Raw genomic sequence first — 25635 nt, 5'->3', positions numbered from 1 at the left:
AAAAACAGAAGTTAATTTTGGGGCTTTTCCAGAATGGTGATAATGAAGAGGACCTTTTCATTAGAGTGCACCCAGTGGTCCAGCTCACTTCCTCATTAGACTTCTGTTTTGCAGATCTAGACAAAAGTGGCCTTGTTCTTACCCACAGTCTAGTTCTTTATACAGCTTATCTGTAGCCTACATGTGAAACAATGTTTAAAAATGAAGTCATTTTTACCTCCTCCACATAGTTAAACAGCAGGTCCATATCTGTCTGTCTTGAACCTTGTCTTTTTCCACATTCTGCCTGAGAGACACCATGTATTAAAACAAAAAAGGAAATTTGCCACACATTTCTTGTAATCTGGCAAAATAACAACAGCAAGCACAGACTGAAGTTCCGCAGTACCAGCAATTTTATATGAAATTATTAGTTCTGTAGTATGTGTGGCTGTACTGTCAGTTGAACAGGCTTGAAGTGTCATAATGGACTGTGTTGCTCCCTACTGGGATGAAGTGGTAAAGCACAGCAATCGGTGGGGCACTCAGAGAGATTACATTTATTTAATGGTTTCAGGTTTTGATGTATTTAAAGGTATTTTTAAGATCTAAAATGCTTCTGTGACTGCAATACAACATTCTTTGTTTATTATTATTATTATTATTACACTTCTTGCTGTATCCAGATTAGGTCACTGAATGTAGACGGAACAGGGTAAAGTGAATCCAATCCTATTGTTCCATTAATCTGGACTTTCTCCTGAAGATCGTATACTAATTGTTGCAATTAGATATTAGTCTTATTTCTCGTAAAGACAAATAATACAATCATACCTAATATTTTCTGTAATTTCAAAACTGTTACTGTGGGCAAATTCCAAACGGCATTTTTGCACCCTTGAAGGGCCCTTCGGGAAGGGGGCGCCATTTTTAGGGGTGTTCCAAACTAAAGTGAACAACTAGATCCCTTCACGAAGGGCCCTTCCACTAGGCCGTTAGCGAAGGGAACATGCGATGGTCACTTCAAGGAAGTACTTTTATCATTTATGGTCATGTGACCCAGTAAATACTCGTGATTAATTTGAAAGCTAGATGGCGGAAGAGTTCGAGTTAACTTACAAACAGAGAAATTCAAGTTGTTTTGTTCGTGATATTTCACACATTTTTGTCATGTTACGTTTAAAAAGTTTAATAGGTAAGAAATGTGTGTAATGTAGATGAGACGGCAAGTTATAAAGTCGAGAGCAGAGAAATACACTTACACACAAACACATATAACGCATATTTTAAAAACGTTTTTTGTATAAAATGCATATTTACTAACAGTTATGTTAACAGCAGTAATTAGACATTTCTGTCGTAAGAACAGCTATTCAGCTGATGGACACCGTGCTGCCAGAGAAAGTCTAATGAGTAGACGGGCTTTGGTGCTGCCAGAGAATGTCTGGTGCTGCCTTGTCATGGGAACATCCCAGGTGAAGGAGGAAATTACGTCGTCTTTCGTTGCTCCCTTCGCCAAGTGCGTTCCAAACGGCTACATAATGACACGTAAGTGCCCTCCAAAGTCCCCACTTCAAAGCTCTGCCCTTCGAAGGGAGTAGGGCATAGGGATGCTCACTTCCATTTGGAATTTGCCCACAACTCCAACGTTACTCAGCGGGTTAACCCCGGAACATCTGTCCGTTCATTCATGTTTCTAACGGACTTATGTACAGATGCACCAACACGTGTGCGTCCAATAACTGTCACCGACTGGAATTAATCTGAATAGAGAATTTGAAAACTACCAGTTAACATTACATGCTGTCAGTGGGAAACATAAAATATACGATTTTTTATTTATTTATTTTTTTTACTTTATCGTGTCCTCAGTGAGGCCCGGCCCGACCCATCCGTCCAAGCGCTACGATGAATTAAATGTCAAATCCGATCTCAACGTGACTTTGATAAAGCACAGCAGTCATGTATCATACTGTACAACCGAAGCTTTAACTCTTCAATCAAACATTCCTCCCCAAAATGCATTTAAGTGTAACGTTACCCATCCTGCGAGGGGTAAGTTTGTGCGGTTGATTGTCTTGAATGCATTAGATGTTAAGGCATTTGTCATTGACAGTAATTTACCATGATAACAATACTTTTTTTCTAAAATACCATGGTTACCACAGTAAAACCTTGGTAATTTGGTATTAGCCACCTCTGTTTTAAAATAAATTGTTTTAAAGACATCTCATATATTTGTATCATCGTTAACTGTAACTGTGTTACCATGGTACATTTTTATAAGGGTTTGACCTAACATGATAGAACAGAACTCATTCATTCCCTTCAGAGCACCAGACACCTGATGAACAGATCCTCACAGACATGCAGATGGAGTGTGGCAATGAATAGAAATTATAGCTTTTTTCAAGGTAAATGACAGAAATGGGTAATTAGAGTTCTGCAAATTTTATAATGTAAGTAATTTTTAAGCAAATTTTAAACTAGTGTGTGTCTGTCAACTTTTTTTTTCTGCAGATGAGGTGAAATCACTCAGAGCAATGCTCAGCCCTGACATCTCAAAGTAAGATATGATGAACAAAGCGCTACTGTTTAATTGTTCTTGAATGGTATTTGTAATAGGACATGTAATATCACACACACACACACAAAACATGGGTGATGACTTATTACCATGGTTAAAACAGTCACATTGGAGACTGTCTGACTCGCTAATAATAGCTTATATGGTGTAAATCTACATTTTTGCTAAAATACCACAGACACTACAATTATTGTCAATGTAGTAAAACTATGGTAACTTTCTTTAAGCATGAGCATGTTTTTAAAATTTCCTCTTGAGCATAATGGTCTATTCACACCAAATGGTTATATTATGTTGCTGATCAGAATTCGTAACATAGGCATCATGGCACATATAGATGCAGGCAAGACCACCACGACAGAGAGAATGCTGTACTACTCTGGCTACACACGGGCTCTCGGAGGTAAGGTGACATTTAGAAAGAAAAAAGCTGAAGAATATGTTCAATGCTGTTATCATTAATGTAAATAATGCTTAATTATTTACATGTCTAAATATTAGATGAAAAACTTAAAACACTTAAATGGAAATCGGAAATGTTGCCATGGCAGCTAACTGTAATAAAATAAGTTGAAGTACTAATATTACTAAATCAAAATGAATGAAAGTCAGGTCAAGTCACATTTATTTATATAGCGCTTTTTACAATACAGATTGTTTCAAAGCAGCTTTACAGAGATAACAGGAAAATAATGCAAAAAAGTTTGTTTACAGAAGAAAATAGCATCACAGTCCAGCTTAAGTAAGTTCAGTGATGTTTCATTTTTGTTTTAAAAAAGTTATTAATTTAGTTCATATATATATATATATACTGTATATATATGAGCCGCTCTGGAGTAAACTGTGATGTCATCGTCCAGCTCAGGTCAGTTCTTGTATAATAGTGTCAATGCAGGCAGATCAATATTATTGTTGAAAATTAAATTAAATGTTAAATTTAATGTCCCCAACTAAGCAAACCAAGCCAATGGCAACAAAGGTGGAAAAAGGCGACAGTGGCAAGGAACCAAAACTTTATCAGGTGACAGAATGGAGAAAAAAACCTTGGTAGAACCCAGGCTCAGTTGGGGCCAGTTCTCCTCTGACCAATGAATGAACAGTGTATGATTATGATTCAGGCAGCATTACAGGTCAGAAGTCAGATTGGTTTGGAACAATCAGAATATTAACCAGTTCCATCTGGTTTAAGATCAGAGTCATCACACCGGGATGGAGACTGGTTTGTTGAGGATCAGTGCCAATGGCTGTTGTGTCGATGAAGCCTTCGATGAGTCTAGTTGACACAATTTCTGCTGACACTTCAGGGATGCGTTGTGGTCGTGTCTAGGCGCAGGTCCTCCATCTGGTCTGGATACGGCCTGGATCCAGCTGATTACAGTGAACCTTGGAATAAGCAGAAAGACAAACATTAGCGTAGATGCCATTCTTCTTATGATGTAACGAGTACATCAGGTGTTATAGGAAGTGTTCCCGGTTCCGGCTGACCTAATTTATGCAGCCTAATAATCATTTAACGGATTTGAATAATAGAAATGTATCATTTTCTATGTGTATGCCAGGTCAAAGAGATGTGTTTTTAGTCTAGATTTAAACTGACAGAGTGTGTCTGCTTCCCGGACAATGTTAGGAAGACTGTTCCAGAGTTTTGGTGCTAAATAGGAAAAGGATCTACCGCCAGCAGTCGATTTTGATATTCTAGGTATTATCAAGTGGCCAGAGTTTTGAGATCGCAATAAACGTGAAGGACTATAATGCGTTAAGAGCTCGCTCAAGTACTGGGGAGCTCAGCCATTTAGTGCTTTGTAAGTAATCAGCAATATTTTAAAATGTATATGATGTGTAATAGGGAGCCAATGCAGTGTTGACAGATAGGGGCTAATATGGTCATACTCCCTGGTTCTAGTAAGAACTCGAGCTGCTGCCTTTTGGACCAACTGGAGTGTGTTTATTATGCGTGCAGGGCAACCACCCAAAAGAGCATTACAATAATCTAGCAAATATTGTCAAAGCTAAATAGAAATATTAAAAAACTAATAAAAAAGACAAATGAAAATGAAAACTGCTGTCTGTATTGATATGATAGTATCATGATCCTTAAATAAATGTTTTTATTTTCTGTGATGTAAGTGTCATTGTAAATGGTCATATGTTGTGTTTAGATGTTGATGATGGAGACACTGTAACTGATTACATGGCCCAGGAGAGGGAGAGAGGAATCACCATCCAGTCAGCTGCTGTTACCTTTGACTGGAAAGATCATAGGATTAACCTTATAGACACGCCAGGTACACTTGGGCCATCACGTGTGTCCACACACTCATTCACACCTACAGAATAGTTTTCTGTACAGGGCAAGTGACACCCACACCCCTCCAAATTGAAGTAAGATCTGTAGGCATTATGTTATGGATGCATATATCTCTTAACTAATTTGTCACACTCACTTGATACTCATTTAAGTCTCTTATGTTCACCAAGGCTGCATTTATTTGCTAAAAAATACAGTACAAAAAGTAATATTGTGAAATATTATCCCAATTTAAATTAAATTAATTATCCCTATCAAATGAATGTAGGTTATACACAATCATGATGGATTATCTTTCTTTTCTCAGGTCATGTTGATTTTACTCTGGAGGTTGAGAGAGCTTTACGAGTGTTGGATGGAGCGGTCGCTGTGTTTGATGCTTCTGCTGGAGTGGAGGTTTGGCTGAAATTATGTATTAATATAATGAATCATTGTATAAATTGATAACTGAATTAATTTTAAAAAAATTGTTAGGGCAATGTGTTTTCTGTTGAAAAATATAATTTATTTATTTAGAAGGTGGTTTTCTTTGTGGTTTTGACATGAATTTCAGGCTCAAACCATGACTGTGTGGCGGCAGGCAGAAAAACATAAAATCCCTTGTGTGTGCTTCCTGAACAAGATGGACAAGCCTGCAGCTAGGTTAAAAACAAACATTTTACTGCTCATTTCTTAAAATCTCACACTTAAATGTAAAGCATCTATTACCATGTTGGCTAAAAAATAGCATGTGTTATTGATCTGAATGATTGACTGCAGTTCACTAAGGTTTAATCTCATTCTCATTTCTCCTAGCTTGAGGTACTCAATAGACAGCATAAAGACTAAACTAAAGGCCAACCCTGTTCTCCTTCAGGTAACCTTTTTTTAAACATGGTAATCAACTACATTTACAAATGAAAAGATTCAGTCTTGATATTTGGTATCATTTGCAGATTCCCATTGGCTCAGGAAAGAGCTTTACCGGATTGGTGGATTTGATCACTAGGCAGAAAATGACTTGGCAGGGGAGCTCACTGACATATGATGGTCGTGCTTTTGAGATCAGCGCCCTCCAGCCCTCAGATGACCCAGATGTGCTCCAGGCTGTCAGTGAGGCCAGGGAAACTTTGATAGAACAGGTGAAACACAAAAAAAATGTGTCTGAAAGTAACATAAGAAATGTATACATTTAGTGTTATTTTGAGTACACTAGAAAGTACAGTTCTGTCATCATTTACTCTTTTATGTACGACTTGCTTTCTGCTGCAGAACACAAAAGATATTCTGAATGGTAATTTAAACGTAAAAGGGAGAAGCAAGCTGCAGAGAATAGTAAATCTCGCCTCAAAAATCATAGGGAGAAGTCAGAAACAATTAAGTTCCACGTATGAGGAAGTTCTCAGGAAAAAATCTTTTAAAATAGCAAACGATCCCTCTCATCCACTCAATAGGGAGTTTGAACTTCTTCCCTCTGGCAGACGTTACAAAGTACCTAGGGCAAATCGTAATATTTTTAAAAATTATTTTATTCCTAATGCAATTCGGACGTTGAACAACACGTCCCGTTGATGTAGGCTATTGTAATGTAATTGCTATTGCTGTTCTGCATTTTGCCCTGAAGATGTCTGTGTGTTAGTCTTGTTGTTCTTGTTGTTTTTGTTGTTGTTGGTTTGATTGTTGTTTTTATGAGACCGAAGGCAAATTTCCACATTGTGGACAATAAAATGAAAATGAAATGAAATGAAATACTGATTGTGTGCAAACAACAGTGGGCCCCACTGACTTGTATGGAATAAACAACAATACTAAGACATTTGTCAAAGTATCCTGCAGTTATGCAGGATATGCAACTTATGCAACTGCTCATTTCTTGGACTGGGCAAATGTCTATTGTCCATTTATGTATGAACTGATTGTTTGTTCTTTACTGTCATTGTGAAGCGTCCTTGAGCTTGGGAAAGGTGCTATATAAATTAAACTATTATTATTATTATTATTATCCTCTATTTTTCACAGAAGAAAAAAGTTAAACCGGTTTGCAACGAATTAGATCTAATTATTTACATTTTTGTCTGATATACCCCTTTAAATGTATTGTGCTTTTTGATATTTTGTTATCTATGCAATGAATTTCAGATATTTGTAAATTTTGCTAAAGTTTCCACATTGCTGTAAGTCTATAGATTGATATAGGTGCTCTGTTTGAACTGTGTGGACAGGTAGCGGATCTAGATGATGAGTTTGCTGAGCTGCTTCTGGGAGAGTACAGTGAAAATTTTGATGCAGTGCCTGCAGGGAAGGTAAGAATATACAGTTTGTCTGTACATGCTCCATGTTTTTCTCTTTTTATTGGGCAAGGGAGTTATTGTGGAGTGTCCTGGATATTTACCATTGAAATTGAATATCCAGTTTCAGGAGGCAGTGAGGAGAGTGACATTAGCTCGTAAGGGGGTGCCAGTATTGTGTGGAAGCTCTTTGAAAAATAAAGGGGTTCAACCTCTGCTGGATGCCATCACTGCTTACCTCCCTGCCCCCAACGAGAGGAACCATGAGCTGGTGTGAGTACACCATCCTTCAGCCCCCTCATCATCTCATTCTGCTCAAGGACAAGAAATCATGTTATGATTATGTATGTGTGTTCCTGTCTTTCCAGGCGCTGGTATAAGGATGATCTGTGTGCGTTGGCATTCAAAGTGGTCCATGACAAACAGAGGGGTCCACTTGTGTTTGTTAGAATCTATTCAGGAAGCATGAAGGCTCAGTCAGCAGTGTACAACATCAATAGGAATGGGACGTAGGTTCAGTAAACATTTTATATTTTCAGGAGATGATTTTTGATGTCAGACTTGTGTGCAATCTTCAATAAATGAGACTCATTGAGTACAATGCTAAATTGCTATCATTCTTGAAAAAAAGAAAAGAAAAATGGATAGATCAATGTTTTACTTTTGCAGCATTTCACGTTTGTTATTGTGTTTTGCGCTTGAAAAATGCACTTTCGCTAAAAAAAAAAAGATAAAAAGACAATTACTGGTGTTAACAAACTTTCCAGATTCCTGGATTTCCTCACTTCTTAACGATTCATTTCTTGACCATTATGATATTTTACAACATTTTCCAGATATAGTTTATTTAAGCTCTACTCTCAAGAACAATCTTTTGTGTGTTTGTCGCTCCAGGGAGAGAATGAGTCGTCTTCTCGTGCCTTTTGCTGATCAGCACATAGAAATCCCTTCTTTGCCTGCGGGAAACATTGCACTCACAGTAGGACTCAAACAGGTAAACTCAACTTTCATGGGACAAAGAACACTCAAATTGTTTGAAACGCTTAAAGAGGACAAAAATAATATAACACCCTTGAAATAAGGTGAAATAAGTAATATCAGTTTTACCCTGTTAAAGTGACTTATATTCTAGTGGTCGTGTGATTAAAACAAAATAGCAGCCACCATTATGTGTACAACACTTGCGTAGAATAAAGGGTTTTTTTTCTGCCAGCTTATAGGAATGGAGTCTTCATCTCATGCATTATAAACCTTAACAAAATAGAATTTTCGTTTTTTAATCTTTTTGTGTGTTTTGAGTCAGACCGTGACAGGCGACACCATCGTCTCCTCCAAAGCCTCTGCGGCAGCTGCGGTTCGACGGGCTCAGAAGGAAGCAGAGAGCAAGGGGAGCTCGCACAGGGAGAGCAGCAGTCTGGTACTTGCAGGGGTGGAGGTCCCTGAGCCTGTATTCTTCTGCTCCATTGAACCTCCTACTATGGCCAAACAAGCAGGTAAAAACATTGTGAATAAGTCTTCAGAAATTCATTTTCCTATAGGGCTGCAGCAAGTGCCAGGGTTGAGATCTCAGTGTGATTTGTGAAACAGATCTGGAGCATGCACTCAAATGCCTACAGAGGGAAGACCCAAGTCTGAAAGTCAGAACAGACCCCGATTCTGGACAGGTAAAGTCATTTGTTTACACTTGTAGTTCGGTCCTCTTGGTTCATAATACATTTAGGCTACGTTCAGACTGTCCAAATCAGATTTTTGTGCATATCCGATTGAAGTCTGATCAGATTTAGCTTGTGTGAACGGCTAAAAATCACAAAATTCGATTTTTAAAAATCTGGATCGAGCTACATTCATATGTGGTTTGAAATCCTACTCAAATCGCATTTATGGAAATCCGTTTCAGTCTGACTGCCCTGATCGGATTTCGCCTGGTTTATGTGGCTTTCTCTCGCCACATAAAACGTAAACGTCAGACGTTTGTTACAGGAAACATGCTGAAAGTCACTTCAGAAACAATGGGCATTTCCAAATACCCAAACTTGCGGTCTTGGCCACTTGAGAGCACGTGCACAAAGCTCAGTGCCCTGAACGCACACTATCTTGAATACCGCATCGGAACGGCATTCGAGGCTAAGCGTATCCCATCATGCATTAGGATGTCATTTTTAAGACCAAACCTAAAGATACAAAAAAATATATATATTTTGTCGTTTATATCGGAACTTAACGAACATATAAAACAATGCTGTGAACTGGGTTCTCGTTGTATGTGCACACATATATGATGGTATTTTGGCCAGCTGAGAACTCATGAAAAGTTCATAAAATGTATAAAGGAGTCAAAACAGCTGCAGCAGTTCCTCCGTTGCACACAAACGAAGATCTGCTGCAAGGAGACTGCGTTTCTGACAACTGTACTGAACTGTAAAGGGCAACATAGCTCCTATGACGAGAAAAAACTGACATCACGCCCTGTTTTTGGTTCATTTAGATGGTCCGTGTAGCGTTCATATTTCAGTCGAACCGCACTAGAGTTCGTTTAGAAGCTTTCACACTTAATCAGATGAACTGTGCTAACAGAACCTGCTGTGTGAACACCCTGAGAGACTACTCTGCTCTGATTGGTCAGATGTCCCAGTCTGTTGTGATTAGTCTACTGCTTACAGTGCGTGTCGAAACTAAACACTTATTACCATATCTGTATTTCAGGTTTGGACGCTACTTCAGCACTTTTATACACACTGATATGAACTGTAATGATGGTGTTGGTTTTACTGTCCTTGTCCGAAGTGCATGCAAAGTGGATTTGTTTTCGCCCTCAAACACTAGTTGTAGCTGAGCCCTGGAAAAGTAGACTCTATTCGTGGGCAGCCAGTGAAGACCATAGGCTAGCATTATGCTTATTTTTCACAAACCTACATAGGTTTGTGTAGGAAGTGAGTATTTATAAGTAATTACTGACAGCTTGTTTCAGGCAGTTCAGAAGTTTTTCTTTCTTTCTGTTTATTGTGCACTTTGATCTTTGAAACTTACAATCAAAAACATCTATTTTACCCCCGACATGAAAAAGCATAACAGGGACACTTTACATATTTACTGTTGTTCCATCTTAAGTTTAGTGATTTGCACGAAGCCCTAATCCTAAGTATTACATTTTGACAAATAACTCATCCTGCATCATTTGTGCTATGGACGTTAAAGGGATAGTTCACCCAAACATGAAAATCATGTCATCATTTACTCACCCTCAAGTTGTTCCAAACCTGTTTAAATTTCTCTCTTCTGCTGAAATATTTATTTATCTCAAAATAAGATATTTAGAAGAATATGGGTAACCAAACAGTTGATGGACCCCATTGACTTCCATAGTATTTTTTTCTCCTGCTCACTTATTTAACCACATACACACAGACGGTACTGTGTGGCATGGGAGAACTGCACATTGAGATCATCCATGACCGTATAAAGAGAGAGTACAACATCGAAACACATCTAGGACCCTTGCAGGTGGCCTACAGAGAGACCATCGTCCAGTCAGCAACTGCCACAGGTAAGGCCATGCAAACTGTCACCTCCTCATCATTACTTGCAAGTCTACCTCTGTTATCGCTTTGTTTGTGATGAATCATTAAAACTATTTCCCAGTGACAGTACATCTGTTTTGTTTGTCTGCTTCACTGTTTTATGATTCAGTAAAACTATTGGTTGCAATAGACTTTGTCCATGGTAAAGACTAGGCATAAAACAATAAAATGAAAAACAGAACAGCATATATGACCAGTCACGTGCCCTGTTTCAGTGTACACTATGTTCAAATGTTTTGGGTCAGTAAGTCTCTTATGTTCACTAAGGCTGCATTTATTTAATCAAAAATACAATAAAAACAGTAGTATTGTGAGACATTATTACAATTTAAAGTAACTCTTTTCTATTTAAACATATTTTAAAATGTAATGTATTCCTGTGATGGCAGAGCTGAGTTTTCAGCAGCCATTACTCCACATGAACCTTCGGAAATGATTCTAATTTGCTGCTTTAGAAACATTTCTTAATATTATCAACAGTTGTAGTGCTTAATATTGTGTGGAAACTGTGATCATTTTATTTTTTTTATTCTAAACAAAACATATTAGTAACAAATCTTACTGACCCCAAACAATTGATATCAGCAGTGCTTATTAATCCTTTATTTTTGGGGTAACACATTCTATTAACTAGAATTAACTTTGCAACTACATGTCAACTTACCTTTAGAGTATTAGTAAACTGATTTATATCTGCCAACACTTTATTTTGATGCTCCCCCAACAGACATTCTACTGACTATAACAGGTCCACTGTCCTGCAGAGTTTAGCTCCAACCCTAATCAAACACACCTGAAGTAGCTACTCAAGGTCTTCAGGATTACTAGAAAGTTATAGGAAGGTGAAGGTGGAGCTAAACTCTGCTGGGAAGTGGACCTCGAGGGCCAGAGTAGAGTAGCCCTGGACTATAAGTACCTTTGCAAGTACATATCAACTTATTCTACTAACCCTAACCTAACAGTCTGCAAATATTAAAGTAAGAGTAAATTCCAGTATGATTTGTATGATCATTTCAGACTCGTTAGATCGTACTCTGGGAGACAAGAGGCATGTTGTTACTGTGGAGCTTGCTGTCCATGCTCTGATGCAGGAGTCTAGCTCTTCTTGTGACATGACTTTTGAGGAGGAAGTAAAAGCTCAACTCCCTGCTGATGTCAGAGAGGCTGTTGAAAATGGAGTCCAGAGCGCCTACCTCCAAGGTAACCGAAATAGTTACTTTAAAACCTTTGTCATTCATTACGTTCATATATACTAACATGCAAAAGTTTGGGGTCCGATTAATATATTGTTCAAATAAATGAATACTTTTTTTCAACAAGGACAGGAAAGACATTTATAATGTTACAAAATATTTTAATTGCAGATAAATTGTTTTTTAACTTTTTAATTATCATTAAATCTTAAAAGTTATGGTTTACACAACTGTTTTCAACATTGATATTAATAAGAAATGTCTCTTGACCACCAAATCAACATATTCAAAGGATTTCTGAAGGATCATGTGACACCGAAGATTGGAGTATAGACTGGTATCGCAGGAATAAATCACATTTTAAAATATATTAAAATAGTTTTTTTTAAATCATTCACAATATTACTGTTTTTACTGTATTTTTGATCAAATAAATGCAGCCTTGGTGAGCATTAGTGACTTCTTTAAAAAACATCAAGTCAATCTTACAATCCTACAGACCCCAAACTCTTTTAAACAGTGGTGTATAACTGATACTTTGGCTGTTCAGCTATAGTTTTGCGTTACACTTGGGCCTGTCTATAGGTCTAATGTCCCTGTCAGCCATATGCTATATTGGTAACCCATCTCCCTTTTCTTCCTCTGTTCAGGTCCTGTGCTGGGTTTTCCTCTACAGGGAGTACAGACAGTTATCCAGCATGTAGGTTTGGAACCAGGCACTTCTGCAGCCATGGTGTCAGCCTGTGTGTCCCGCTGCATGCTAAAGGTACTCAAACACTATCCTGTCTCCATCATTTTCAAATAACGTCACATCTGACTTTATGTCCTTCTGTTTGTATGCATGCAGGCTCTGAAGCTGGCTGGAGGGCAGGTTTTGGAGCCGGTGATGGCTCTGGAAGTGACGGTAGGGGAGGAACATCTGAGTCCTGTGCTTGCAGATCTCGCCCAGCGACGTGGTACTGTATGCGACATCCAAACTCGACAGGAAAACAAGGTTTTGATGGCTACAGTTCCTTTGGCTGAGATAATGGTAAGTGTGCAGTGCTGTCTGTCACTAAAAATGTTACCATGACATGTGTCAGTAATAGCACAATTTAACTGACATTATATATCAATATGTATAGTAAGGCCATTCAAATTTAACTCACCGGATGATTACCATATACTCCATAAATACATTAGGAATACAAATTTTATATACATTTTCTTTTTTGCCTCAAGGGCTACTCAACCGCTCTGCGCACTTTGACCTCTGGGAACGCCACCTTTTCTCTGGAGCTGTCCAGCTATGACCCCATGAACACTCAGGACCAGAACACACTGCTGAACAAGATGGCTGGACTGGCTTGAACCAGTAACTGTCACCAGCTGAACTGACCATATATACAGATACAAATTTTGATTGTTCTGTGATTGGCTGCTTCCATATGGTCCAGAAAATAAATCTTAGAGACTATATGTATATGTATGTATGTGTTTATGAAATGTAACAATTTTACAACAACAATGCAGCCATGTTTTATTTAAATATTTATTTCATTTATAAAACACTCATACCTAGCTTTGGAAAGTAATTAAAAATACCTAATTTCAAAGACTTCAAAATTCCATAAAATTTATTCACAAGAATATTCATTACCATTTAATAAAATTTAAGCTTACAAAGATAATCCAGATGTACAGAAGTGTCCATTTAAAAATTATAATCAAGTTCTGGATAACTGGTTCAGTGCATACAACAGCAAATCATAGTATTGGAATGGCTAACATGGTTTGACGTTTTAAAGTGTTGTCCTGCGATTCCCTTTAATTGTCTAATGTGAACTAAATCCTGAAGTTTACAGGCCATTGTACTCATGACGACAGTGGCCAACAAATAGAGGTTCTGCAGGAATGCCTCTCCTGATTGGGAAAAAAGGGGGAAAAAAAAATTCACTTTCACCAGTGAAATATACAAAAATATGCCTGTGCAAATCTTTAGAATTTACTTTGTATTGTTGTATGTTAGTGGAAATGGTTAGTAAATAAGAAATGAACTGAACCTGAAAACTACCTTACAAGAAATTAATGTTATAATCAAAAATAAATAAAGCAATCAAGAATCTAAAAAACAAATAAATCCAAAAATAAACACAGGACTCCTAAGATCATGATTATTACACATTAATAATGCAAGAATAAAAAAGATAATGGAACCATATGTTGTATTAGTTGGGATTGCATGATTAAATCTGCCACTCGTCATAGTTTAACTCACTTGACCATGCGGCAGCGATGCTTGGTCAGACGATCATAGGCCTTACTGACGTCTGTCACGCTTTTATCACTCCATAACCTCTCAGCGACAGCACTGGCTCTTGGCCTGCAATGGCACAACAACAAAAAACCACATATTTACATAATTCCTAATATACAAATAAATACTAGGTTTGGTTTCAGTTTTGGTACAAACTCCATTAATTAATCGCTTCTTTGTATATGGTTAGTCTTTGTGTTGTAACTTGTTTGTACAGTTGAGTTATATATTTTTTTCTTAGTTAAGGTTGCAGTCATACCAGAGTCGAGGAGTGAGGTTGGTGGCATCTACATACTCTCCCCAGAGACAAGCTTCTCCTCCAATCACCAGCTTCTTCTGTGCATCGGTGCCTGTTGTCAAAATGCCATGAAAAAAAAAATCATAATTAAGAGTATATAGATTCAGTTTAATTGTAAGACTGTGATTAGTGCAAGACAATTCAAACAGCTAGAAGATGTCACAAGATTTCCCTTCATGGGTGGGCAACATAAATTCAATTAACTGAATGTTTTACAACACTGAAAGGATAAAATATGGTCCGACTAGAAGCAATGAGTTGGTCCTTTTTGAGACTGGAACTTTAAGCAGTAAGACTCTATATGTGTCTATTGTATCCATATGTCAAACACCCCAAACAAACACCAGAATACCTGGAGACAAAGAAAACCATTTTAACTGGGTTGTGACCGAATAGACAAATAACTGGCAGTCTGTATAAAATGCCATAGTCACGTGACAAGCATGTTTGCATATCTACTAAAGGAAAACGGGTCACTGACAATGCCATTACTATGACAAAACTTTGGACTGAAAGAGCTGATCCTCATTGATTTAAGGATATGTGGTGTAAATTATTGTCTACAATCACATGCCATCTTTGCTATTCACTGTTGTTTATGATTGTGTGGCTGACCTTCAAAAACTAAAACCAACCTCAAATACGTTAAACAAGAAAATTCACCAGATTGACCCATTAAAAAAAAAAAAGGTAAACTCCAACATAGCTAGCATAATCATGTATTATGTGAACAGTCATTGTTTGTTTGTTTGTTTTTGTTTTGTTTGTTTACCCCAAACCATGAGATGTTGTTTGAATTAACAAATTAGAAACAGAACAGGTCGAACAGAAACAGAGGCCCAAATAAATCCACATAATCTTTCACTGCGAATGACACACACCAGTGAAATTTTGGGGGTCGGGTTTGTAAATGTTCTCCCAGTCCTGGCCGTAGTTGATGCGGTTGAGGTACCAGGGTGTGGAGAGAAGAGCACTGAAACCAGCCGCCGTTACCTGCGCCATCTCATCTTGGTACTGCGGCCGTTCTTTCCACACATGGATCTTTGTGTCGGCTTTCAGCTACATGTGTACACATACACACCCATGTACAGTATAACACACAAACGGACACACCTCAACGTAGACAAATTCTTCTGGACTCCATTTAAGGTCTTCATATCAGATTTACAGAGATACCAAAGTGATCAAGCGGAGACAGCACGGTAATAAAGAACTAGTCACAAACATAGCTGCTTTAAAGTGACAAAATATAGTTATACAATATTTGGCATTAAATCAATTACCAATTGTGACAAAAATAATGACGGTTTATCAAAATTGGCACTACATGTAGTCCAGAGAAATACGCCCATTGAGTTTCATATTGTCAGATACTCTGAATCAACATGCATGCTTTCTCATCAGATCATTAGTTAATGGCATTTGAGCCAGACAACAGTTAAAGGGATATTTCACCCAAATAAAAATCCTGTCATCATTTACTCACCCTCAAGTTGTTCCAAACCTGTATGAATTCCTCTCTTCTGCTGAACACAAAAGAAGATATTTTGAAGAAAATGGGTAACCAAACAGTTCACGGACTCCACTGACTTCAATAAAATGTTTTCCATACTATTGAAGTCAATGGGGCCCATCAACTGTTTGGTTACCCATTTTCTTCTAAAAATCTTCTTTTGTGTTCAGCAGAAGAGAGAAATTCATACCAGTTTGGAACAACTCAAGGGTGAGTATATGACAGAATGTTTATTTATATCCCTTTAAAACAGTTGCTTAATAAATTAGCATCTAATAAGATGAAGGCATGTTTATTGCAGTGATATTGGTGTATTGATTTTAACAAGGCTGGAGCAAGGTGGAGGAGGAACTACTCAAAAGTAAGGTGAGGTTTTATTTTCAGAAAGAAATTATTTTTGATGAAATAAAGGTGGCCTTTGTGAGCATAAAAGACTTCTTTCAAATAATGTATTTTGTATTTTATGTCATAGAATAAATCGTGAAAGTGTCTTGAGCTTGTGTTCACCACAGACCTTATTTCAGCCATTTAGCCAAAATCCCATTTAACCCTCTGGGGTCTGAGGTGTTTTCTGGGCCCTGGAGGTGTTCTGACATGGTCTGATATTTGTGCTTATTTCTGTTACTTGTGACATTTTCATGGCTAAAGTCTAATTACACTGTATTCAGCACAAACTCTGCTACAATAATATGTCAGCAAGCATGTATGTAGAAGTTTGTAGTTTTGAGATAATGACGTTTATGCGTGGTTTGTGAAAAAACAAAACAAAAATTGTCACTGAAATAAGCTCATGAAACCCATGCTGATTAATTCTTCACAAGACTTTTGTGTTGTATCACGTAGCCTAGAATATTTGCTCCAAAACTATGTGAAAATCATCCTGTCAACTCAGATAAAACAATATATCGATTTTAAATTTTTAAGACATGTTTTGTTTAAGAAAGCTTTATGCGAGGAGACGTGAACACATCATGAATATTAATGTCTTTCACACCTGAGAAAGACAAAGACCCTCCCATAATGGCCCTATCAGGTGCTATCAGGCCCTATCATTCTCACCTTGCACAAAGAATGAGGAGATTTAAAAAAGAATGGCTTTTTGATTGTTTGGATTTATTTACAACACAACATAATCCAAAGATACACAACAAAGGACAAAAAAAGCACATTATTTAACACACTGATCTAAAGACAGAGACTTGAACAGTCACACACCTTTGTGGCATTCATGAAACATAGTACATACCTGTCATTTCCAAGGTGTTTGATTTTTCATTTACCATGTACAGAGACTCATGTGAATGTTGAAGTCAGCAGGACTCATCAGTGGGGCATCTGGTCCCTGTATAAAAAAATAAAAATAAACACCTGTGAACATGCTGATATCAAGAGAAACTATAGGGCTGCACGATTTTGGGAATACATTTTAGATTTTTCTGGTTAAAATTGCGATTTAAAATGTACAAAATACACACACACACACATATAAATAATGAACACCAGGTTTGTTGTGCCTTGAAGGGATATACGTACAGTGCTGCATAAAATAATATTAACAATAGCCTATAGCAGGCGGCCTATAAATCGTTAAAAAGGAACATCAGCAACACTACACTAGAGAAAAATATATTGATTATCATATGTTACTTCAAATGTTTCCATTCGTTATGATGTTATGAAATGAGATTGGAGTAAAACATGAAGCCTATGCACAGCGCGACTGACTCAAACTCACAGCGCGTGCAGAGAACATTTACTGAAGCGATCGAGCCGCTCCATGAAACATTGTTACCATCTACGTTTGAGCAGATATCCACAAACAAAGTATTTAACAGTAAACACGGGTCTAAACATTATAATAATCACCATATTAGAGTAAACACTCATACTAGCCTACTTTTATCATGCTGTGTTTTATTATCGAAAAACATCCTCGTGTCGTACATGTATATACATTTAGCATTGAAAGGTTGCCTCTAGTTCACATTTCAACATGTTTCTGTATATAGATATCCTACATATATGTACGACATAGGCTTCATGTTTTTACTCCAATCTCATTTCAAAACGTACATTTTAGTCTGGCACCAGTTTAACTAGTAGCTACAATGTAAAGTTTATACAACAATAACATATGCTTACTATTAGAAGTGGAAATGTCTTACCTTAAAAATTTTCTCATCTTCAAATCGCGTTCTTTCTAATTCTTCTGAGGTAAATCCAAGGTAAACAGCACAGCACAAACACAGTCTCAATGAAAAGCAGAGAAGTGCGTTACTGTAGTCTCCGATTCTTTGTTTTGAGGTAATGAGGGCGTTTACAGGCCCACGTGGACTATTTGCATGTCAATCGCTCGTGCGCGCGTGGTCAGATTAGAGTTAATTAGCTCGGACTGGAGAAACTGTACATGTCGTTACAGTTACAGATCATTTTCTGTCGCGTTTCAGAATGAACTTCACATTGAGAGAGATGGGAGAACGCGCATCATGTTTATTTTCTTTATTTTACGAAAAACACAACATTTTGTTTTTATTATTAGTGTACACAAATAAAGTGATAAATAAAAAAAATAAAAGAAGACATTTAACAGTTTTGAATGATGTATAACACTTGCCTGTATGACAAAAATCGACGGAGTTATTTGAGTCTCTTTTGCACTGATAAGAAAAAAAGCTAGACTATCGCCGACCCCAGGGGGTTAAAAAAAACATTGACTTAGGAACGATGGAACTGGAAGTGCTAAAATGTGTTTCAGTGTTTTTGTCTACAACATGACGTCATACCTGCACCACTCTATAGACCATCTCTACCCAGACAACATCCTCAACCCCCAAGCCTTTAGGTGATTTAACACTAGGCCAGCTTACATGGCTATTTTCAGTGCAAAAACCAGCTTAAAAATTAATAAAAAGTATAGTGCTTGAAAACCTATACAAGGGTTTTTTTTTTTTTTCTATCTTTTTTAAATATATTTGATTAAAACTCGAAAACTTAATCTGGACCATCTTTCTTAACTTTAAATTGCAAACGATCACTAGATTAATAAACTAATGGTGCTAAACCAAACTATATGAGACTTTGGCTGAAGAAACTGACCAGGGAAACTGAGTGGCTCAACTTTGTAGTAGCGTTGCCAGTCCTGTCCATAGCTAATGTAGTCCAGGTACCAAGGGGCAGAAAGAATGGTTGTAAATCCTGCCCCAGTCACATTCTGTAGCTCCTCCTCCATCTTGTTCCCCATCCACACTTCCACAACAGTGTCATCCTTCAGCTGGAACAAATTATTTTTTTCTCTCTTTTTGGCAGTTAAATTGTTACAAGCAAACAAATACATTTACTTGCAAGCACAGTTAAAAATGCTAATTTAGTGGTATGTGAGCAGTGACTTGTGAAAAAGCAAGCACGCAAGTCAAGCTATTTGTGATTAAGAAGGTTAAAGTAGATTAGGCTTTGATTTAAAGTCATTTGAAGTTACAAAGCATTGTGGACCTACTAGAATTTGTAATTTAATAATAACAGCTTAGTCTAACAAAGCTCCCAATAACTAAGATCCAAATAAGACTGCCACACAGATAAGAAGAGATGAGCCTTACCTTCACCCCATTATCGAACACTTCCTGCCACACCATGTAACCTTTCTTGGTAGCAGCCACAATATCAAGTAACCTGATTGTCATTAATGAATAATGTAAGAATAACTTTGCCAGATTGTGTTCTGATTTATACTTTAACACAATTGCTAAGGGAGACAATAAATATTAAACTATAACTACAATTAGATACTAATGGGGGAAAATAATAGGAAAACTATCATAACCATCTTGTTATTTATATTACAAGCCAAAAATAAATGGACTTCCTGACTTTACTGAAGCTCTGACCTTTGAATGTAAAAGGACTCCAGTTTGCTGTAGTCTGTGCCAAAGCCCTGCTGCTCCATAAACTTCCGAACATCGGGATTGGACTTCCTACAGGAACAATGAGTAGAATGTAAGTATTGTGTGATATACAATATGATTATTGGCATTGGGTTCATATTCTGGAAAATGATTTGGGTAAGAAGCTTCTCTCTTCTTCGCACCAACAACTGAAGTCAACCTCGTCTCCCCCCAGGTGAATGTAGGCATCAGGGAAGACAGTGCTGATCTCTTTGAAAAACTGGGCCATGAACTCATAAGAGGAGTTTAAGATGGGGTTCACCGGCCCAAATGTTCCAGAAGGAGTAGAACCACTGTAACAGGGTGTTAGCAGATCCTTTATGCCTATGGGAAGGAGCAACAGAGAGAAAACAGTTGTTAAATTAATCGGTAACTGAAACATTATTGTATAAAGCCCTCATTTATCTTGTCCACCAACTAACCATTGCCCCATGACTGTGTGTGTCCTGGCGTGTCAAACTCCGGGATGACCCGGATCCCCCTCATACGGGCAAATTCAATGACCATCTTGACGTCAGATGGAGTGTACACATGTGTGAATGGGTGATAGGCTCCCTGTCAAACACAGAACAAATAGCGAAAACGTGATCAATACACAAAAATAAACATTTCCCCAATCAGTTTTTACAGTGGCAGTTGGATTCTACGCCCAAAGCATGTGAACTGAAGCTAATGCTACTGATTTAAGGTGAAATTTCTACTCTAAAAGGAAACTGACACGTCCTACGGCAGTATCATCATTTTGTTGTACATTTTTATTCCTTACCTTTCGCTTTCAATGCAGCAAAATACAAAAAAAAAATACATTTATCTATACATTTAAAAACTATTTCAAAATTCTTTATTTTAAAAGTTTTAAATAAACCTGGAATGTTTCAGTGTAATTATAGTTTGATACATTAGCTTGTGTTCACCTATTTACATGATGTTAACCACAAACATAAGTGATAATAGGAGTTGGAGCCACACTTTTAGGATTCTAGAGTGGTAATCCACTAACAACCTGTATAAATGAAATCTACAATATATTTTGTGCCCTGGTAATGTCCAAAAAAGGGAATGTGTGTGTGCGCATCACATACTCACCTTCTGACTTAACTCGGGGAATGTACGGCTTATATAAGGGAATGACGGATCATCCACAATGTGCCAGTGGAATACGTTAAACTTGTTCATCGCCATAGCTTCCTGTGAAAATGAGATGTCTCTTTACTGAACACTGTGGAATAAGAAGCATTTCAAAACCTGGGAAGGTCATTGCACCAATGTCCATTGATGGGAACATTTAATTCTAGATCAAATTACAAAGCTACGGACAAACAAATTCTCACCATTGTGCGCTGGCCACAATTCTTTCTAGACAAACCTTGTGATGATCACCATCTTGTCTTGTGATTACTGTCATGTGTGAACGTAAAGAACCTGACTTTCCAGTCTTACAAATAAAATAACATCCTTGAGCTATTTAGCTGACACGTGTCTTCTAATGAGGAAACTGTACATTAATGAAAAAATGCTAAGTCACCAATAAATCACAGCCAATTTTGCAGGTAAAAAAGAAAATGCCCCTCTAGACCCATGTATGTTTTTATGTCAAGTCTGTCATTATAAAGAAAATCATTTCAGCTCACCAAATTAGCCAAAATGACTTTGAGTGGCAGGAAGTGGCGAGACGAGTCCAGGAGGATCCCTCGATGGGCAAACCGTGGGAAATCTGAGATGACTGTCTTATTGATGTTGTTCTGTTGAGAAGACAAAAAGATGCTTTGATTTGAGAAGAGCTTAGACGGATCAATAGTTGACATTAATTCATACATAAAGTCTTAATCAAGTACAACAATGCAGCAAATAAGGGTTTGCTTTGAACTTACAACTCCATAGTCATCCTCATAGACCAACTGGCTGAATGTTTCCAGTCCTTACAACAATAAGCATATGAGGAAGTTACACATTGAGGAAACCTCACATGATGATAAAACATCTTATATGAACAGGATATAAAGACTGCAGTCTCTTCTTCTCATAATTTATTATGTTGGGATCGCATAGAAATGTAACTGAACTGCTATCTTAAAGTATATGGGGTTGTTAAACGTGATAAGCTGTGCCTGTGACCCATTTTACATTTTCCCTGTCCTACAAATGTCATCAAGAAAATACTTTAAAGTTTGTCTGTGTTTGTTAAAGGAGTTTGTAAAATGTACACTACCATTAAAAATCAAAAGATTTTCTTTTTGAATCAAAAACATCCCTTATGTTTAAAAAGGCTGCATTTATTTGATCAAAAATACAGTAAAAACAATAATATTATGACAATTTAAAAGAACTTTTTTCTGTTGCAATATATTGTAAATTTCATTCCTGAAATGGAAAGCTGAATTTTCAGCATTCATTACTGCAGTCTTCAGTGTCCTGGACATGATCCTGAAATCATTCGAACATGCTGATTTGGTGCTCAATAAACATTTCTTTTTATTATCAATGTTGAAAACAGTTTTGCTGCTCAAAGTTTTTGTGGAATATTCTGTCTGGTTCACTGATAAATAGAAAGCTAAAAGAACACCATTATGTAGTTTCGCTTACCTCGCAAAGCTCCCCATACATTAGCAGCTTTCAATACAGCAGACGGTGAATCAACCGACAGCTCATCTACACAAAGAGAGCAAAACTTTACAGTTACAAACCAAAACATTCACTGACTCACACCCAGTCCACACACAACACATCTGATTGAAGAAACAATAAGTGATTTTTGACTTTGATAATGCAGTTTTGGTTACACTTTATTTTAACGTGTCTTTGTTACACCTGTAAATATAGCTACATTTAAGTACTGAGTAATATTAAGTAACTACTTTACTATGTTCTTGTTATAGGATTAGGGTTTGGTTTATGGTTAGTTGCATGTAACTGTGCATAATTTACAGTTATTACTAAAGTAACTACACATAACAATGACACCTTAAAATAAAGTGTTTCTTTTTGGTAACATATTAAAAAGAAAAACGTAACAAAATACTTTGCATTGGTCAAATGTTACTACATCTAAAAAGATCCCGTCGCGTTAATACATTAACCAGATTACAACTCCGACAAACAGGTGTCTATTATTGGATTTTCCCTTCTTCTATTGGATTAGAGAGCATTGAGGTTGCGGTGTTGTGGATCACAGAGGCGGAAGGGAGAAGAGCTCACATGACTCGTCGGTTTGCAGACTCGGGTAACCGTCGCACTCCGGGTCAGCTGCTGTGATCCATACCTTAAGCTCCACAAGATCGGAATCAAACGCTTTCTTTCGGCTCTTCTCGTGCTTCTTCAGTTCGCCAAACACGTATTCAAAATATCTGCAAGGCAAATGGTCAGTTCATGAACCCAAATCGATTGCTTACTGTATGTTTGACGTGGTAGGGCGCGCAGAGTGCTATAAATACTCGCATGGTAACTTAACGTTACTGTACTTCCTGTTAAAACTCAACATTAGCGTCTTTCATAACACAATGTCAGCATAAATATAAATGAGATATGTTACAGTACCTGCGAAATGCATTCTCCAGTAGACTGCAGCCCGGTCCGGCGGAGGACTCTTTCGCGTGGACGATCAGAAATCTGGCGGGGCTGAGTTTGAAAGCGACGGCGGACGACTGGAATTTCTGCGGTAGCGGCCAGAGAGAGATTTCATCCACCTCTTTCTGTTTTCCAACAAAGTCGCCGAAGAGCCACCCGTGGCAGACGGATACCGCTAAGAACAGCGGCGCAAATTTGAGCAGAAAGTACATGGCTGTTTGTTTGTCGAACGCTGTGCGGTCAGCTGACTACTGCTTCCAGTCTGAGGAGCTCACGGGTTTGTGTGTGGATGTTGTAGTAGGGGCGGCGTTTACCTCAACTAACTCAAATCATGGGACCTAATTCGCCACACCTCCCTCGGTCTTTAAAGAACTACACACATAACCAGACCTCACTTCTTTTATCTCTGCATTTGTACAGAGCAAAACGAGGGTGAGTCATACTTATTTGTAGGCTACAGCAAAACTAAAGTGAAACATGCTTCAGCTTGTAGTAGATGAGCTCACGTCAGCAGGGAAGATACCCCTTTGTCAGCAAAGGCACTCGAAACACTCAGTCCATCAGTGGGGAAAATACCCTTTGTCGAATAGTCAACTCAGTCCCCAGGTGCAGCATAATCTCTCTGCTCGATTCTGGGGTTCTTAGGGCTCTTGCCACTTTTATTCGCACCGATCAGGAGCTCCTCTAAGCCTCCGCCGAAGTCCATTAATACCTGACAATGGACACCTCGAAGGGCATTAACCCTCTTATACCATGGTCACTTGCCAAATAACACATTTTTAAAACATTAGTTTATACTTTAATTAGTTTTACAATCGAAAAGTTTTCACAAACAATAACTTGGTTTCGGCGATATTTATAGTCCGCTCAGCTCGTAGAACCATTCAGTTTTGTTTTGATACAATAAATTGTAAACGGATACTTTCAAAGTATCCGTTTACAATTTATTGTATCAAAACAAAACTGTAATTACTTTGACTTTAACAAAAAGTATTACTTTGACTGCCTGTTGCTATGGTTACTCACAGCTGATGTAGCCAGCGCATTTATTTATTAATTTCGAACGGTAAACAGTACTTTCACCAGAACTCCTTGGCGTCCTCTATCACTTTTTAATGGACACCCTGCAGCCAATCAGAATCGAGTATTCACCCAGACCATGGTAACAACAGTTAAACCATGATCCAAGAACCTTTTGCTATCAATTAAGCTATTAAAATGTATTATTTATTTATTTATTATTATTATTATTATTATGAAAGTTCAAACGAAGCAGAAAGCATAATGGCATTAGAACACATCAGGGTGAGCAAATATTGGCTGAATTTTTATTCAGTAGCCCTACAGAACTGGACTGCGTTTCCCAAAGCATCCTAAGCTGATCCCGTAGGCTATAAACCATTGGCACCAATCTTTTTTTCCCCTAAAGCATTGTAAGCCTAAGTACATTGGTGCCAATGGTTTCTACGGGATCAGCTTATCCTAAATTCATAATTTTTTCAGATTTTCACGAAATAAATAAAAATGGCCGGTGAACTGGGAGAAGAACATAGTAAACTTTATTGTTTCCTACAATGTGTGTCCGATATGAATAAAACACTTTGAAATTGTCAAAATTGTCAAATTATGATTGAAAGGATTAGGCTATTATTGCAGCTTCCAATAGCATCTGGCTATATGGAATTTGAATTTAATAAAAACTAAAAATGTCTTCTTCTTTTTTTTACAGTAGCTACTTCATTTAAATGTCTGAAACCTCAAATAGCCTAAACATTATGTGGTTAATCACATCGGTGTGATCCAACTCATCAAAGGGTTCAAATCAATCACGTTTTGGGGGTGAAGCCTCCAAGTGCTCCAAGGTGGAGGGGGGACTGAGGGGCAATGAATGCCCCCTTTTGATTGTTGTCTGTGTAAGACTTAAAACTGCAACGAGATGGAAGGGAAGCAGGGCTATATATATATAGATAGATAGATAGATAGATAGATAGATAGATAGATAGATAGATAGATAGATAGATAGATAGATAGATAGATAGATAGATAGATAGATAGATAACTAAAATTAAAACCTTAAAAAGATGTTATGTTAATAATATAAATGTTAACTAATA

General features: G+C 37.5%; 2 protein-coding genes across 5 annotated transcripts; one reads left to right on the top strand and one right to left on the bottom strand.

The window, feature by feature from the left end:
• Positions 1 to 1487: 1487 nt before the first annotated feature.
• gfm2 (GTP dependent ribosome recycling factor mitochondrial 2) lies at positions 1488 to 13268 on the top strand. 2 transcript variants are annotated; one of them, XM_079870919.1, is made up of 20 exons: positions 1488 to 2034; positions 2312 to 2393; positions 2500 to 2545; positions 2872 to 2969; positions 4726 to 4851; positions 5182 to 5270; positions 5428 to 5516; positions 5670 to 5730; positions 5810 to 5995; positions 7076 to 7156; positions 7266 to 7414; positions 7510 to 7650; positions 8036 to 8135; positions 8445 to 8634; positions 8729 to 8805; positions 10547 to 10685; positions 11737 to 11919; positions 12563 to 12678; positions 12760 to 12942; positions 13134 to 13268. In XM_079870919.1, the coding sequence occupies exons 1-20, from the start codon at positions 1999 to 2001 to the stop codon at positions 13260 to 13262; spliced, it is 2301 nt and encodes a 766-aa protein (XP_079727045.1). In that variant the 5' UTR covers positions 1488 to 1998; the 3' UTR covers positions 13263 to 13268. The 2 variants fall into 2 exon arrangements, with proteins under 2 accessions (XP_079727045.1, XP_079727046.1); XM_079870920.1 differs by having other exon boundaries at positions 1687 to 2034; positions 2886 to 2969.
• Positions 13269 to 13371: 103 nt separating this feature from the next.
• Positions 13372 to 24241, bottom strand: hexb (hexosaminidase B (beta polypeptide)). Of its 3 annotated transcripts, XR_013821222.1 has the most exons (15): positions 23492 to 24241; positions 23153 to 23301; positions 22541 to 22606; positions 21829 to 21875; positions 21589 to 21699; positions 21044 to 21145; positions 20380 to 20512; positions 20101 to 20281; positions 19901 to 19987; positions 19613 to 19685; positions 19116 to 19290; positions 15388 to 15565; positions 14468 to 14558; positions 14170 to 14274; positions 13411 to 13814 (listed from the first exon to the last, which is right to left on the bottom strand). XR_013821222.1 is itself a non-coding variant. In XM_079870922.1 (14 exons), exons 1-14 carry the CDS (start codon positions 23731 to 23733, stop codon positions 13751 to 13753), a joined length of 1626 nt encoding a protein of 541 aa, XP_079727048.1. In that variant the 5' UTR covers positions 23734 to 24241; the 3' UTR covers positions 13372 to 13750. The 3 variants fall into 3 exon arrangements, 2 of the variants coding, with proteins under 2 accessions (XP_079727048.1, XP_079727047.1); XM_079870922.1 differs by lacking the exon at positions 15388 to 15565 and having other exon boundaries at positions 13372 to 13814; XM_079870921.1 differs by lacking the exon at positions 19116 to 19290 and having other exon boundaries at positions 13372 to 13814.
• Positions 24242 to 25635: the final 1394 nt, after the last annotated feature.

Source organism: Squalius cephalus (genome assembly GCF_949319135.1).
Source record: "Squalius cephalus genome assembly, chromosome: 5".
In the NCBI taxonomy this organism is placed as follows: Eukaryota; Metazoa; Chordata; class Actinopteri; order Cypriniformes; family Leuciscidae; genus Squalius; species Squalius cephalus.
The sequence above is the reverse complement of the archived record's forward strand: the minus strand, read 5'-3'. Positions and strand labels throughout refer to the sequence as shown.

Bases quoted from the DNA above. Each gene is read 5' to 3' on its own strand.
- gfm2 (XM_079870919.1), top strand. From the start codon at position 1,999: ATGCATTTAAGTGTAACGTTACCCATCCTGCGAGGG. The intron at 2,035-2,311 runs GTAAGTTTGTGC...CATTCCCTTCAG, and splicing joins CGTTACCCATCCTGCGAGGG to AGCACCAGACACCTGATGAA. The intron at 4,852-5,181 runs GTACACTTGGGC...TTCTTTTCTCAG, and splicing joins TAACCTTATAGACACGCCAG to GTCATGTTGATTTTACTCTG.
- hexb (XM_079870921.1), bottom strand. From the start codon at position 23,733: ATGTACTTTCTGCTCAAATTTGCGCCGCTGTTCTTAGCGGTATCCGTC. The intron at 21,876-22,540 runs GTAAGCGAAACT...TATTGTTGTAAG, and splicing joins TGTATGGGGAGCTTTGCGAG to GACTGGAAACATTCAGCCAG. The intron at 19,988-20,100 runs GTGCGAAGAAGA...TTGTTCCTGTAG, and splicing joins GAGGTTGACTTCAGTTGTTG to GAAGTCCAATCCCGATGTTC.